Source organism: Octopus sinensis, unplaced genomic scaffold (genome assembly GCF_006345805.1).
Source record: "Octopus sinensis unplaced genomic scaffold, ASM634580v1 Contig09616, whole genome shotgun sequence".
Taxonomy (NCBI): Eukaryota; Metazoa; Mollusca; class Cephalopoda; order Octopoda; family Octopodidae; genus Octopus; species Octopus sinensis.
This window is the reverse complement of record NW_021831849.1, coordinates 57,860-74,920: the sequence shown is the minus strand read 5'-3', so window position 1 is coordinate 74,920 and position 17,061 is coordinate 57,860. Positions and strand designations below refer to the sequence as shown.

Below are 17,061 nucleotides of genomic sequence, written 5' to 3'. Positions count from 1 at the left end.
ATTGGTTCAAACTGTTCATTTCCGCTTTGGTAATTTCCAATGTCGATCTGTTATACTTCATGAATGAAACAACAAACATGTTATAAATCTTAAGTCTTATATTTGTATTTAGCTTAATTAGACGCCAAATGTTTAGAAATTTGTTATATCCAGCGATTGATGATATTCTTCTTTGCGTGACATTTTCAGAGTTACCTAGCAGTGATCCGACTTTTTTATGCTTTCTCTAGGGTTTATTGTAAGGGCGTTTAGCTTAAACAATTTTTGTGTATTCCGTTTTATTATGATTGACTGTTAGGAACTATTTGGAAAATATATTTGGTAATGTTTCAATAATATGGTAAAGGAATTCAGCATCATTGGCATACATTATTTCGTTGTACAGTCAGACCCTCTTTGGGCACCTTCACTTTGTGAGTTGTTGGGGTATTCTTGCATTTTAGTCCATGCCAGTAATAAATGCTATTTTTCATAGTCCCTAACAAATTTATAAAACGCAAATTATAGCAGAAGATTAAGTAGAATTTTCATTAATTTTCAAAAAATTCTTCGACTAAATTCAATGCATAATTGCACGAAATTAATCAAGAATTAATTGTTGGTCAGAAATAAATAAAGAAATGATTTGGTGCATTTTGAAAGTAGACTGACGTATGAGCACTTGGAGAATGTTATTTCATTAATTGTGGAAAACTAACCATTATTCAATCAAAGAGATAAAATGTTGTAGATGGAATTGAAACTGGGAAAATTAGAATAATTGACATACTAAATAAACTTGAATATAATATGGAAGCAAAATATCCAGAAAATCTACAAATTTACTATGAATTTAGAGTGAAATTAACTCAGCAGTTATGAAAAAAAATTGGAGGAACAATTACTGACCATTTAAATTATTCGTGATTCAGTTTTAATACAAAATTAATGTTTTTTATTTACTTAAAACATTAAAAATCAGATTCCATATCAAAACCATTCGGTAAAAGTGAAATAAAATAAAAATAGTAAAAATAAAAGCATGTTTAAAATATTTTCACTTTTCGTGCCACTCCTGTATTTTGGGGCAAATTACAGAAAAAAATTGGCGCCCCAAACCAGGGTCGAACTGTATTTGCTATTGTCCATAAAGAGCTTGGAATTTCTGAATGATGCCTCTAGGCGGACGATGAACAAAACTGGGAACAGCAAGTTACCCTGTGGTATGTTCCGTGATGTGTAGAAATAGTTTGACAAAGTTTTACCAAGTTTAGTTCCTAATTAAGTATCTTCAAGAAACTTGAGAATGATTCTGATATCTTCCTGATTTAAAAACTTCTTAAGTATTTCCACAAGTTTAATTCTGTGAACTGAGTCGAATGCTCTGGATATATCAATTCAGAGTGTTTCAGTTTACCGAGAGATGAAGTTAATTTAAACTAGTGACTGAAACTGTTATTTTTTTAATTTTCTTTTTTTATATTTTTAAAGAATACAATTTTAAATTTTTAAATTTTAAATATTTAATTGCTTTCACGTGTTGAATAAAATGTTTATTCGAGTGAATTCATCAATTTCTTTGGATAATTACATTGCTATAATAGTATTTCTAACTAAAAAAACAATAGCCAAACATTTCAGACACCCTTCCACTCGGAAAAGACTGCATTGAATCTATGATTTCAAGTAGTGAAATTCTTGTAGGATATATTACCCATCCTGATATATTACCTCTTGTTGGTTACCAACCAAAACGAGCTGTCACTGCGGCAGAGGGTTTTATTAAATTGAAATAAATTTTAGTTTATGCCTCTCCATCAAACAGACTTTTATTTATCAATTTCCGAAGTGGACTTGTCCCTGTAAAAAGAATTATAATCTCATTTCCAGAAAAAAAGGGAAACTTTTTGCCGAGATTTATGCCACTGGATTAAAGAAATCAACATTTCATTTATTATAGTACTTGGAGCAGTGATGGCTACAGACCGAATTGAGTCTCAATTGGAAGGGTTTTGCTGCTATTTTATTATGTAGGTCCCAAATAAGATTTCTAAGTAACGTACCTCTTTCTTGTGATTTGATTGAACTGGAGAAGCACAGCTCAGATTTTTCTATTCCTCCTAAATATAATCTGGCTATGCATGGCTGCGGATTTGCTAGAGAAATATTTTTCCACTGGTTCTTACATATTTCATATAATTAGTTCTGCTCAAGGAATTTCCTGCGCAGTTCTCATTAGGTTCTCGGAAACTGGAAGATCTAGTGATTCTCAGATCACTGAACTTGTCTCCTCTTCTCAGATAATACTTTATGCTTGTCGACATGCTAATATTCGATGTGTTGAGAATCAGTTTTGCTGATTTTTTTGACTAATTATAAATTCACTTCTGTGAACCTTTGGGGTGATATTCTAAAATATTTTTTAAGCTCGACGAATAATAATTTTAAATTTTTATTATTTTTATAAATAATTTATTGAAAAGAAAAGGGGTCACCCAGCCCCAGCAAATAGAATCGCTTTGCTGTAAAAAATATGCCTTGTGATCATTTCTTAATACTCTTGGGAGTGTGGATCTCGGTTTTCCACGATATTTTTCGCCATACTTCATGAAGTATTTGTGCATTGCGAGATTAGCGGGAGTGGCTGCGCTCAGTCTTAAGATGCACCAGATTAGTTTCCAGCGACCTCCCATAATTTCTCCAGACAGCGTTGTAGTGTTTGTAGAGTGACTGGTTATTCATTTAAGATGGCCAGTGAAGCCCGCACTTCGTGGCTAAATGGTCAACGGTCATCGCCTTACTTTTACAGTGGTTACACTGTTTCGGTTGACCATTAAAAATTTTTCTATGCTACAGATATGTGAGTGACCCTTCTGATCGGGGAGAACTATTCCCATATTTCAGCCACGTTGATGACGACGATATGTCAATGCTGCTAAAGAGAGCCTGTGAAGGACTTTTAAGTTGATCTTTTTGATTGGCGATTCCCTTCGAAGTTTGATCAACTCCTTCACATTAATTTGGGTAGCAACTAAATCCATTTTATCCTGCTCACTCGGCTCGAATTCGATCAGGCCAATGTAGTAGTTATTTCTTAGTTATAATATCAGTAACAATTTTCTGTTCTATAAGTACAGTTCAGACACGATTCGGTAAAATACATGAAAACTGTTTTACCGAATTTTAAAGACTAGATTATTATTTTTAATATATTTGATTTCAGGAAATTTTATTAATTTTTAATTTACTCCTTGGCAACAAAATCAAATGAAACTGAAACATCGACGGACATGTCTGCCCTCTCAAGTAATATAATCAAGCACAACCAAAATAGAACAGTTCATTGCGAACATGCGCAATTGCAACTTCACAAAACGATGAAAAAATAGCCGTGGCAACTGGGGATCGTTATATTCACTTTTTTGATCGGAATGGAGAAAGACGAGACAAAATGCCCACGAAACCCGCTGATCCGACGGCAAATCACTTTTTTAATGTTTTTAGGGAAAGAAAAATTATATAATTACTGCACTCGATTTTTCTCCTGATTCGACGATGATTTCTGTTGCTCAAACTGACTCGATTGTCTTTATATATAGAATCGGGCATATTTGGTCCCCTAAAATTAATATATATTCGTTAGGGGAGAAAAAAAGGCAATTACCAATAAATTCATTCAGCCTTCACCCGTGACTACTTTAAAATGGCTCAGAGATGACTTGGTGATTATCGGGTTATTCAATGGAAATGTTCGACAAGCTAATGTCAAATCTAATCGGTGCATTCCACTGTTTAACTCAGATTCATCAGTGATATCCATGTGTATCTCGTATTATAATATTTCTTTTTAATCTATTATGTCAGGCCCAATAAGAAGGCAATCCTTACAGGTCACATAGACGGTTCTATTGTCAGATACTTCTTTTCTCAAGACAAAAATTTTTTTGGGTCACAAGTTTGCTTTATTCGCAAAAATTTTTAGGGGAAGATTACAACTCACACTTGTTCTCCATATGCTCTTGCCTGGGGCTCAACGTCATTTTTCGCTGCTGGTGGAGACAGAAAAGTGCTATGTTACAATAAAGAAGGAAAATCATTTCAATATTTCGACTATACAGACGATGTAGATGAAAAAAGTTTTGATTGTGCAGTAGCGAGTCCTCAGGGAAATGTGATAATTTTAGGCTCTTATAATCGGTTTTTATATTTTGAATGATTTTAGATTGAGGGTTTATGCATGGAATAGTAAAAAGTATATGTGGGACGAGATTAGCAAGAAGGATATAGATAACATTTACAGCGTAACCTCGATGGCATACTCCAACGACGGGACTAAACTTATAATAGTTATTAAATACAAAATTCATACAATTAGGGAGGTCTGTGTGGGACTGTAGATATTTTTGAATGCAGTCTCAAGAAAACACTTTTCCATAGCCGTTATGAAATGAACTATTCTAGTACTACTCAAGTTAGTTTTTATTCCTCAGAGGAGATTAGGTTGTGGTCAAGGACCTTGAAACTGGCTCCTCTTTTAGAATAGTATCGTCTGAAGGATCAGACATTGAGACGATCAAGGTTCTTCGAAATAACCGGACCATTTTGGCTGGTACGGCAAACACGTTAATTCTCTATGATATAAATACTGCAACTACCACTGAAGTATACTCTATATTTTATCTAAGATATTGTGGAGGGCGTCAATGGATGGTATAAAAGTCAATTTAGAGAATAATGTTATTTTCAATTATTAAGATAATAGATATATGTGTTATATATCGGCGGACAACTTTTTGTAGTGGAGTTTGAAGCTACTGAAATTCTATTTTCAGTGAGAACACCTTATTTTAAATCAAATTTTGTGAGGTAAGAATTTTATATTAAACTTAACACAGCGTACAAATAAGTCGTGATTGCAACAATATTGATATGAAAAAGATGATGGCCTATCTCTTAGACCGAAACACTATTGGAATTGGTTTACTATTTAATAAATCAATATTTAGTCGATCTGAAAAATGGAATGCCTGTAGCTGAAGTAAACCATTCACAGAAAATAGATTGGCTTGAGGTTCGAGTAAAGTCCAATATTCTTAGCTTAGCGAAAGTTGTGAATATCTTTTATATAAAGACAAATCGTTTAGAGTAAGTAAAATTATTATTTAATTATTTTTATAGCTCTTTCTATACTCTAAAGCAGCCAATAATAGTCGTTTACTTTTGGATTATTGTTTATATACTCAGGTAACTCTAATTGTGTCCACTTTTTTATTTAGTGGATCCCGGAAAGTGATATAGCTGGAGGACAGTCTCGAAATATATTTTACGTGTGGTACAAAATGAATTCACTTGATGAAGTGACAAAACTTGAAGTCAAAGTGAGTAGTAGTCAATTTAGTCTTCAGGGAGATGTTGTGGGAATAGAAAAGAATAAAGGTGTTGCTGAGATTATTGTCAGCTCGGATGGTAAAAATATCAGAATTCCTTTGAACAATCAAATTGTCGAATTCAATTCCGCAATTAATTCCGGGGATCTTTTGAGGTATGTTAGAAATGATCAGTTCTTTCAAAGAGCACTTCAGTTTTTGGAGACATGTGAAAAACGTTCAGAAACTGATTATATGTGGAATGATTTAGCCCAATTGGCGCTTGATGCTAACAACGTTTCCATCGCTAATCGGCAAGCAATTGGATTCTATATTTTAGTTGCTTCGCTGCTCTATGTGACATCACAAAATTGGAGTACATTTATAAACTTGGTGAGGGATCTTTTCAAATGGCATGATATATCTGAAAATTTTTAGAGTCCGGACAATTATGTCTATCGTGCAAAGATTGCTTTGCTAAGAAAAAATATTTCCCAGGCAGAAAGCATTTACTACGAACAAGTAAAACTCATGTAATCCGAAATTAAGAACGACATTGACAGTATTGTTGAAATGTATTTGCAATTGGACAGATGGGAGGATGCTATCACTGTGACACGCCTTCGGGTAGTAGTATTTAAATATTTTATCAGAATCCTGATAAACATAAAGAATTATCTGAAAAATATTTATATTGGCTAATCAATTCAGGACAGGAGAGAAAAGCCGCGCAGGTTAAGCATTTGACATTAACGACGTTAAAATAGATAAAAGAAACGAGCGGTGATTACCTAGAGGCCATCAACCTTTATTTATCATCTGGATCACCTAGCAGTGCAGCCAAGACATTAATGTCTCACTACGTATTTGCTGACATGAAAATACACTAGAGTCTAAGAAATGATCGAATTTTAATGGATCGAATAAAAAATGGTTTGATAAATGCAAAATTATACGAAATGGTTGTTCACGATTAAAATCAGGTTTAGGCAGGAGAGCTTCTAGAATCTTCACATAATACAGAAGAGGCATACGAGTGTTATAAAAAATGGAATATTTATTCAAAAGGTGTTGGTCAACAAACTTATATTAGCTATTGAAATTGCAAAAAAATCATATCCTGACCAAGTTCTGGATCTCGAAGAAAGATATGCCGATTATTTGGTTGAGGAAAAAGAATTTGATTCCGCCTTGAATCATTATATTGAAGCAGGGTTAAAATTTATTAAAGATTTTTAGAAAAATCACGAAGGCATTGGATGCGGCCATCAAAGCACATCAATGGAATATGGCTGTTCAAATCCTTGATAGTATGTCGCCAAACACAGTGGACAAAGAATACTACAAAAAAATTGCAAACCATTATATAGAATCAGGAAATCTAAAAGTAAAATCATAAATATTAAATTTCAGGCAGCAGAGGATTTATTTTTAAAAATCGGTTGTGCAGGGGAGGCCATTGAAATGTATACCAAGCAAAAGAAATTAGCCGATGCCCAAATGGCAAGAAATCGTAGTTCCTATTATTTTTAGCTGGTGAAAGAGCATTGGTCTGCTGAAGAATCGACCCGTTTTTTACTTGACCAAGCAACCAAAATGGATGAATCGATGAAATTCAAAGAAGCAGAAAAGTTAAAATAAATATTTTTACGAAAGACTTTATTTGAGCGCTGGTCATTCTGAAAAAGCAATCTCAATGTATATGAAACAAAAAAAGTACGACGAAATGATCCGGCTTATCAAACAATATCATCCAGAACACCTCAACGACGTTTATCTTCAATTAGCAAAGGTCAGGAAAATAAAACTATATTAGGAGCAAGAAAATGCAGAAAACTATCGAGGGGCTGAAAAATTTTATTTAGTTTCAAAAAATTGGAAGAATGCAGTCATTATGTATCGGAATGCTTCATTATGGGAAGATGCTGTCAGAATTGCGAAAGAACATGGAACAAAGGAAGTGACAAGTCGGCTTATCTATGAATGGGCACGTCGTCTTACCCCTGATGCGGCTGTTAAGCTTCTTTTTAGATACGGACTGGTGAAAAGCGCTCTAAACGATGCACTTGAAAAAAAGTCAGACTAATTTATCAGAAATCGTATTTAGAGACTATAAGTTTGCTATTTCCATTGCAGAACAAACCAAATCAGAGCTATTGACAGAGGTGTATTTACAATATGCATCAAGCCTGGAAAACAGCGGGGACTTTGAAGAGGCTGAAAAATATTTTATTGCAGGAAAAAACCCACACGAAGCTGTTTTAATGTATTTTCTCTTGATAAAAAGAAAGGCATATCAATAACAAATCATGGAAAGCCGCAAACCGTGTAGCTGACACATATAGTCATTCTTCTTCGAGAGAAATAGCGATTGCTCAAGGAAATGAGTTTTTCGCAAACGGACAGTTTCCTCAGTTTGAATCTATCCTCTTGTCGGTAGATGAAGCATATATGATAGTTGAATTTTACAAAGTTATAATATAAAAATACAGTGATAGGATTCTGGAATGTGGGAGGATGCTATGAGAATAGCCCGTAAATATACCCCTGAAAAAGTATCTGGCCTTACACTGGAATATGAGAAAAGTAAAATAAAACAAGTAGAAGGGACTTTCGATTTACAAATAATTCAACAAGCGCGCACATTTGAAGTATCAGGCGACTATCTCCAAGCAATCGAGCTTTATTTGAAAGCTGTCAATCAACCTGATATTACTCCCGAGATTTTGGAAAAATCTTGTAGTAAAGTTTGCTTCTGTCTCTAAGTGTCAATATAGATATTCAACTTGTCTATAAGAAATCTCGACGCAGACAAGTCTCAATCAATAATTCGGGAGATAAGCTCAATTCTTAGCAAAAATGGATTTTATGTACAGGCAGCAGAAAAGCTATTGCAAATTGATTTACTGAAGGAGTCAATTGATGTTCTCATAGAAGGTGGTGAGTGGAAAAAAGCTCGGAAAGTGGCGTCTCAATTGGACCCGCGGTATTCTAAATGTTGAATTGTCTAGGTATCAACCCTATGTTGAAAAAAAATACAAAGAGCTTTTGAAAAATAAGGGAAAGACATTTGAGGTTTACACTTGAAATTTAGACGGTCATAGTTATCACTTGTCGACACGAATGAGACCATTCAATATTATGTTGACCACAATGAGTGGGACCGAGTATTCGAAATGGCTACAATTGAGGTTATTTGAAATCAATTGATCTATCAGGGAAGGGATGTTCTGAATAAATATCTTGGTATGAGAGCTGTTCAACTGATGAAAACCGGTAACTGTAAACAAATCCTCACTATTTTTGATACTTACAAGCCACCGGCAAATCCTCAAGTGAAAAATTCATTTAATTTCAGCTATACTCACTTTATCGTAAAATACACTCCGAAATAGTCGGGAACTACTGTCTTAAAATTACCGAGGATTCTCAGACGCAAAATGAGCATTATGAACTCTTGTCCAAGCTTCGGAATGTATTTTTTTCATTGGTATCGAAAATTAAGCGCAAACCTTTATAGACAGAGACACGTGGAATTGCAGAAAACGTAAGAACAGAATTTGAGAAAATGCTACAAATTGCTCACTACTACGCTACTGCTTGTGCAATGGCTGTTTTCAAACAGTTATGGGAGAATGTGGCTAAAATTTCTCTTTCGTTGTTGAGACATGTCCGTCAGATTCCTGCTGACAAAGCTTTTTTTGAAGCAGCTGAATGCTGCAGAGAAGTAGGATGGAACTCGATTGCGTTTGTTATTGCTAATCGATTTTTTGATATCGATGAAGTAATACAAAACTTTGTGATCTATTTAGGCCATATCTGGCGGCTTACAGGGATCGCTCAGGCTTACTGAATTGGATTATACAGATATACCAGATGAAGGACTGTTCTTGTCGGAAAGATTATCTTGTCAAGTTTCTTTTTTAAAAATGAGAATAGATCTCCGACAAAGTCAAAGACTTGAAGCAATGGCTTCTTGAAAATGCGTTCAATTTTTCTTCCTCGGACACACTTTCACCTGGAAAAGATGGCATATTTGAAGGATCCCTTGGACTGCGGGATGAGAGAGCAATTTATAGACCAAGCATCCTGACAGGCTAAATGATTGCCACCAATTTATAGGATATCCTGTCAAGGAATCAAAAGTTATTTTTAGAGATGAACACGAAGTTAATAAAGATGAATGGAACTGTTTTCTGATGGCAGCGAGAGTATATTTTACATTTTTATTGCAGACATCCCGAGACCCACGACTACAAGACGTTATTAAGTTTCTCGGACTGTGGTGTGGAGCAACCGACGAAATCGTATTTTAATTTAAATTAAATGGATTTTTTCTGACTAATGTCATTTATTCCGTGTTATTGTGACAAAAAATCAGGCATTTATTAATAATAAGTCTCCATAACGTAGTTTTTAGGTGTGTTGGCTCTATTCATAATATATATCCAAATAGACTTTAACCTCATTCTCGTCTCAATTTACAGATCGGAATCGGAAATTAAACATGAAGTATAATCTTTTTTGTACCTAATAAATTTTATCATACTTGTCCATGTAAAACTCTTAATCATTCTCTACAATTTTCAATACTAAATGCGATTAAGAGCAAATTAAGTGGAATCAATAAAAAGCTAAGTGGATTTAGCAGAAAACTATGTGGATTAGCAGTTGGAATTAATGATGAATTAAATGAGATCTTTTGAGTTTTTAAAAATGTTTGTTGAAACTATCGTCAATTTTCAAGTGCATCAACCACTTAGACACTGATTAATTTTTATACATAACGAAAAAATTTCATCCAAATTTTTTACATTGTAACCATATCTTCTTTCTCTTCTTCTGAAAACACTGCTTTTAAAAGGTTAGTAGGTTATGAGACGCTTTATGACCTTTAATTATCAGTGATTAAAAACTGTTTTCTAGAGTTATGTTCATGCTGTGGTCTGAATATATGACAAAACACTTTTTTTTGGTTTTAAGAAGGCATTTCTTTAATAATGTAGCGACAATCAATTTAAGAACAATCGGTACAGTATTGGTTTTGTGAATTAATTCTAATTCCAAAGATTATCTATCAAGATAAAACCCGCATCAATGATCTATATTTTTTTTTAATTTAAAAACTTTATTAGGTATGATACAGGGAATAAGTTATTCACGAATTAATAAAGAGCCTGGAGGTCTTTGATCTATGATCTATATTGCATGCTCTTTATATTGTATTTTTAGCTATGTTGTATTGTTGCATCTACGCGTATATCCGAAAAAGTTTTTGCATGATAGTTTTGTATGTAAATAATATAATTTAGATTAAATTATTATATTAAAATAATGTAGAAAAAATATTTAATTTTGATTCGCATGGAAGAATCTGATGAAACGCATTCTAAAGATAAGACCTCTGAAAAACAAGTTTTAAACTCTACTTAACATATTAGACGGTGATTCCGAAAAAAGCCAGTGTTACAGAATCGTTAAGCAATCTCAGTCTACAAAATAAATCTCACGAGTTCTGGGATACTCAACCCGTCGTACGAATGAGTAATTGCTTTTATTTTTCATATCCTCAGATGAACATGTTGAGGGAAACGAACAGTATGAGTGTGCTACAACAGCTGATCAAGTAAGACAAACACCATACGGACTACCAGAAGGATTTCAATGGGACAATACTTTAGATATCAACGATCATAAAATGGTAGTATCTTAGTCGTCATTACAACATTCAATTATTATAATGATTTTTATTTTTGTAGTTGGATGAGGTATATCAACTTTTGAGGGACCATTATGTTGAAGACAGTGATAATTTATTTAGATTTAATTATTCCAAGGATTTTCTCAGATGGTATAAAAAATTCGTTTTGGTCACTTGTTAGGGCACTTAAGCCCCCAGGATGGCGTGCCGAATGGCATTTGGGAATTAGAGTTACTAAAAACCGAAAATTGTGTGGTTTCATATCCGCTGTTCCATATGTCGTCCACATTGAGGACAAGTTTTTTCTAATATTTCAAATATTTATAAGAAAATTTGACTCTGTCGATGTAAATTTTTTATGTGTAAACAAAAAATTACGTGGAAATCGTATGGCTACTGTTCTCATTCGGGAAATAAGAAGACTAGTAAATCTCCAGGGAATTTTCCAAGCTATATATACTGGAGGGAAGATCATATCCAAACCCTCAGCTTCTGTCTGCTATTATCATCGACTCATCAACGTCAAAAAACTTGTGGAATGTCAGTTTGCAAGAGCTCCCTCTAATATCTCTCTAAAACAATATTGTAAGTTATGCTCATTGGAGAGGCTTAATAAACCAAAAGGATTTCAGCCTATGCTTGAGCGTCACTGTCTGACGGCACATGCTCTTCTTAATGAAGTCGTCTTTCTTTTTGTTTTGGCAGTTTCTAAGTAAATACAGTATGCATGCTGAATTTGGGCTTGACGAGTTCTGTCATTGGTTTTTGCCGAGAGAAAACGTTGTTTGGTCTTTTGTTGTGGAAGTTTTTGTTTTGTTGAATTTTTGCAGGATGATAACGGAAACGTTGTCGATTTTATTTCCGCGTATATTCTGCAGACATCAATACTGAATAATCCCCGCCATTCCGTTTTAAATTCCGCATATTTGTTCTATTATGCTTGTTCTAGTAATCCCTTGCATGAAATGGTCAGTGGCCTCCTTTTGTATGCGAATGAAGTGTAACTGTTGCTAGATTATCCTAGGTCGGGATAGATGTTTTTAATGCCCTAAACATAATGGATAATAATGGATTCTTTGATCAGCATAAGTTTGGGAAGGGAGATGGAAATTTGTACTATTATTTGTTCAATTGGCGAACTTCTCCTATTCCCCCCGAACAGGTGTGATGCCGATGATTTGCTATATTAGGTCGCTATCGTTCTTCAGTAACCTTAATGTGTAATTTATTTTATGTGTTTTTTGGATAAACAAAAGCATTTTCTGGGTTACCGTAGCTCTTTCTATAGGCGTGACGAATTTAACTCTCCTAATTAATTTACTGGACGTATTCTTTGTGGAAGTAAGTTGACTTTATCGTGACTGATATTTTTAATCGTGATCACTTTCTAATTTGAATGTTTTATAAAATAAAAGCTTAAATAAGTAAAAATAAATATTCATTCATCCAACCGCCTACAAAATAGTCAAAATACCAGCCAAAAATTATAAGAGAAACGAAAATTATCGGATTGTATATCACCAACAAAAAGTAACCAACCAAGCAAATAGTCTCTTCCTGTGTAACACTGCCTTCATGCACTCAGCTTGCAACAAGACGACCTGGCACGGACTAAGAAAAAACTCTGTTGGGGAGACCGAGAATATATATAATTGAATCTACTGCTGAAAGTCTGATAAACATCTGCTAAATGATGCATGCTTCTATCGGGGACAACAGCAGACACCGAAACTCTGTGTAAAAAGCACCTGAATGAGGAGAAACACACTGAAAACACGAAGATGGCGAGACAAAAGGCCAATATATATTTTCAGACAAAAATTGTGGGTAGAGCTTACTTACAGAGCTAAATATCACAAACAAATAAAAACTCTTATAAAGAAAATGGTTCCAGATTCATCAGCACGAACTCTGTGGAATCAAACAAACCTGTTGATTTTCAAGTGGGCCAATATATGTTTTGGAGTCCGAAATCATCGTGCCAAAAAACTGGATCACCACCCAAACACGCCAGATATGGCAAAGTGACACGGAGAGCTGCGGATAAAAAGGGCAAACACGTCAGAGGAGAGTATAAAAAGAAGCTCAATATTCAACAAAAGGAATTACAGTGGAAAGTCAAGCAGATAAATAGAAAACATCTTCGTCTGATAATAATTCTGAACTCGATACGCAAGGTGATGGCAAACATTGCACTAAGTCGGGTAAAAAGTGTGGCTGAATACCTATCAGCAAGTCAAAGTGGGTTTTGAGAAGGGAAGTCTACGGCGGATATTATTTGGAGCCACAGATGGCGCTGCGAAATGCACAAAAAATTAAGAGCGTGTTGAGAATAGATCTCTCCGGAGCTTTCGACTTAATAAACAGACAGAAACTAATGAACGTGTTTGAGAAAATACTGGATGAATCGTCGGTTAGGATAATCAGACTATTATTGGAGAAGACAAGACTATCTGTGAAGATAAAAGGAACAACTTCTCACAGTTTCAAAACAGGAATCAGGACACCACACGGTGATTCCCTCTCCCCGTTACTATTCACCATATCTGTGACCTTCGTAAATACTATAAAGCAGACATAGAAGAGACATTTTATGCGGATGATGTGAATTTCGTATCACGGGACTTACCGCAGTCCAACACCTACTAGAAAATGCATTTTCAGAGCTTGGGAAATGGTTTCAAAACTGAAATTACGAAAATTAAATGTATACAAAACTGAAATTACGGAAATTAAAAAAGAAGAAAATATTACTCAGCAAAGATGGAGACATACTAATAAGCTCAGCTTTTTACTAGGAGACATCAAATATGTACGAAGAGGAAAACACTGGAAAACGCAGCAATGTGCACACTGAAAAAAGGATGGCTAAGAGCCAAAGGACTCGAATTGAATTTAGATGCAGGCTTTACAACTTTTTGTTTCAACCTATTCCACTGTAAAGAATATCAACCACTAGTATTTACAACAAATTTGTATGTGCTCCTAAATCAGAGGGAAATTTTTCTCCTCTTGGGAGAACTATTTACCGCACTATCACTTTCATTTTCCGAGTCGTTCATAATTTGCCCATTTGTTTCATCCGAGGGGTTTTCGCAAAATTGGTTTGTCATTTCAACCAACTGTGTGGTTGCCGTAATTAATTGTTCTTGAGGCGTATGAATGCCATGCCTATGCTGCACCACCAGGCTTCCCACTGTCTGAATGTATGTTCTCATCGGGCCTTGAACGGATAATTTTTCCATATAGGCTTTGTAACACGTTGAAACCATCCAGCCCCATGTCTTCACAATTGCAATAATCTTCACAGGTGCCCCGTAAAGTATCTTTAGTTCTTCAAGCAGAGTATTTATGTAATTTTTCCATTTCGGCTGACTAAGTCTCTCTTGCGATTAATTCCCACTTCAATGACGGTAATCTCATTCTTCAGCTTGTTGTAAATAAATATATCAGGTTTATTGGTAACTTTGGTATCTGTCAATATTGATGCATCCACCCGTATCTCAACATTTTGGTTGCACCGAATGGGACTTTAGCTTACCAGTTTTCTTTGCTGCAAACAGTTTGCAAACGTGCAAATGGATGAACTTCACATCCTCGTTGTGGATGGATGGACATGAGCATGAGAAAAATGCGTTTAAAACTATTGACTATTGAATTGTTTATTTTCTATGTAACAAACTCGTCACTAGATTAAAAGGGGGAGAGAAGAGCCAAACGAAACCAAGGAGACGGAAGAACCAAGTTTGTTTGCTGATTGGGGTCAACTCTAATGGGACACCAGATGTCCCTTCGATAAAAATAACGATCCCTTGCACCACTATTTATTTAAGTGATGCAACAGTTTTTCAATGGATCGTACCGATCCCTCCAGCTCTGGGGTTAGTTTGGATTTTAAGTCCAAGCCATGTGCCAGTTTAATAACATATCTCCGCGTTTTCTCCAAAAGATCAATATGTTTCTTTCCTTCGCAGCTTCCGAACCATCCTTGAGATCCATAGATCAGGAAGGGTTCTATACACGCAGAGTATACGTATAAGAACGTTTCCGGTTTCAGCTGGAATCGCATCAGAGCTTTCAACATTTGGGTAGCCTTGTTCTTTCTCTTCCTTATATACATCTTGAATGAACCAGTTGCATCCACAACTATTCCGAGGTATTTAAGATCATCCACGGGTTTTATCGCTCCGGTGTTAATACAAACATCAGGTTTCCTTCTCCTTTCACCAATCCAGCAAACAGTGCTTTTTTCAAAAGACAAGCCTTTATCCTGGCACCATTTGCTAATTTTTTCGATATGACTATGGGTTCTTTTCCACGATATTGATTTGCTCATAGAGAAATCCATAATTAAAATATCATCTGCGTAAATGACCATCTCCATGTTAGGGAGATCCACTTGAGGAATGTCGCACATCACACAGTTAAATAAAAGTGGACTGATGACAGATCCCTGCGGAACTCCTCTCTTAAGCAAAATTCTCTTCGATAATTGGTTTCCGACCCGTACAAACGATTCTCTTCGCGAGAGGAAACTCTTCATCCAAACTAGGGCTGTCTTTCCAACGTTAAAATTGTATAAAGTTTGTAATAGCCCGGCATGCCAGACGCTATCAAATGCTTTTGATATGTCTAGACGGAGATTATTATCTAGTGGGTCAATGTCATTTTCAAGAGTGAAAATAAGGCAACAATAAAGACAGAAAACGAGCATTTATCATATAAAAACAAGTTTGGAGGCAACATTACTGTTGTGCTTAAAGTCAATAACCCCTCGATGGGATCTATTAATATTTTTAACACGCTATGCAACATGAAATCGATTAAGAAGGCACGAGTTTCTCGCCGACAGTCAGGAGAGTTTCTACTGAATTTCAAAGTCGAAAAAGATGTGGAAAACTTTCAAATTGAATTAGAAGAAGCAAACCTTTTGGAGAGGGAGGCCAGTCTCTCAAAAATAAGAAATTCGGGCCAGTGGCAATAATTCTAAAAAATGTCCCAACTTGGATCGAAATTGAGGAACTCGAAGACTTCCTGAAGGGCAAAGTGAAAGGAAAAATGACTCTCGAACATTTTGAGAAAAGGGGAGTGAGACTCCCTATCATTAAATTGGTAACTTCTGATCATGGAGAAGCTCAATCGCTTGTACGATTGGGGCTAAAGATTGGCTTTTCGAATGTAAAGGCCGAGTGGTACAGAAAACCGGAAGTCCAGTGCTATCGATGCCGAGGATTTGGCCATATAGCATGCTTCTGTGAAAATCTGGAGAAATGTCTATTTTGTTTAGGCGCACATGTGGGAACAGATTGCAAGGACTCTAACATGAAAAATGTGTCAACTGCGGTTCTTCGAGGCACTTGGCAAATTATCGAGGCTGTGAGAAAGCTAAAGAAGCTTCAAAGCTGAAAAATGATAAAATTCTGGTTCAGAAACTGTTAAAAGAAGCTTCGGAGAATGCTAAAATCAACCAAACAGACATAAAAAATTTACCCTTGAAGCCATGGGCGGGATGGAACTTTCCAAGAGTTAGGAAAACAGTTGAAGTTGGAACACAGACAGAGGAAACGACTATATCTCACTCGGCGGTGCAGACTTTGTCGACTTCAGAAGCTGGGTCAATGACGGGTCGACCTCGAGCTGATTTAATTAGTGAGCTCGAAAGGTCTATTAAGGACGTGACCAGAACTAAAAAAGATGCCAAGCTTTTACTCGGTTTGGTGGCTCTCCTAAAAGAGGGAAGCAGCAACCAAATAAATCAAACGTGACCAGGATTACCCTGGTTAATGCCCGCTCTCTTCGAAAGCGGGCAGCAGAGCTGATAGCTCTTATCAGCACAGTTCAGATGGATGTATTTATCATTAACGAGACGAAAATGAAGAAGTCTGGAAGTATCACATTCCTGATACAGCTCGATTGATATTCCTTGGCATCCTGGTGCTAACGCCGGCACAGGACATCAATATTTTACAAAAAGTCTATTGACATTCGGAATCCAAGAATAATTGAACAGAATGT

At 35.6% G+C, this 17,061-nt stretch overlaps 1 protein-coding gene across 1 annotated transcript; it reads left to right on the top strand.

Moving 5' to 3' along the window:
* Positions 1-2,120: 2,120 nt before the first annotated feature.
* On the top strand, positions 2,121-11,843 carry LOC115228144 (intraflagellar transport protein 172 homolog). The gene is given in 27 exon segments (XM_036498847.1): positions 2,121-2,329; positions 3,623-3,808; positions 3,844-4,176; positions 4,208-4,358; positions 4,742-4,845; positions 4,887-5,004; positions 5,077-5,124; positions 5,158-5,223; positions 5,256-5,521; positions 5,552-5,738; positions 6,011-6,079; positions 6,113-6,208; positions 6,414-6,559; positions 7,002-7,421; positions 7,453-7,636; positions 7,844-8,092; positions 8,123-8,331; positions 8,569-8,668; positions 8,704-8,835; positions 8,866-9,129; positions 9,285-9,375; positions 9,468-9,630; positions 10,578-10,639; positions 10,919-11,046; positions 11,105-11,196; positions 11,228-11,344; positions 11,375-11,843. Coding segments are annotated over 27 exon segments (4,578 nt in total). The 3' UTR covers positions 11,763-11,843.
* Positions 11,844-17,061: the final 5,218 nt, after the last annotated feature.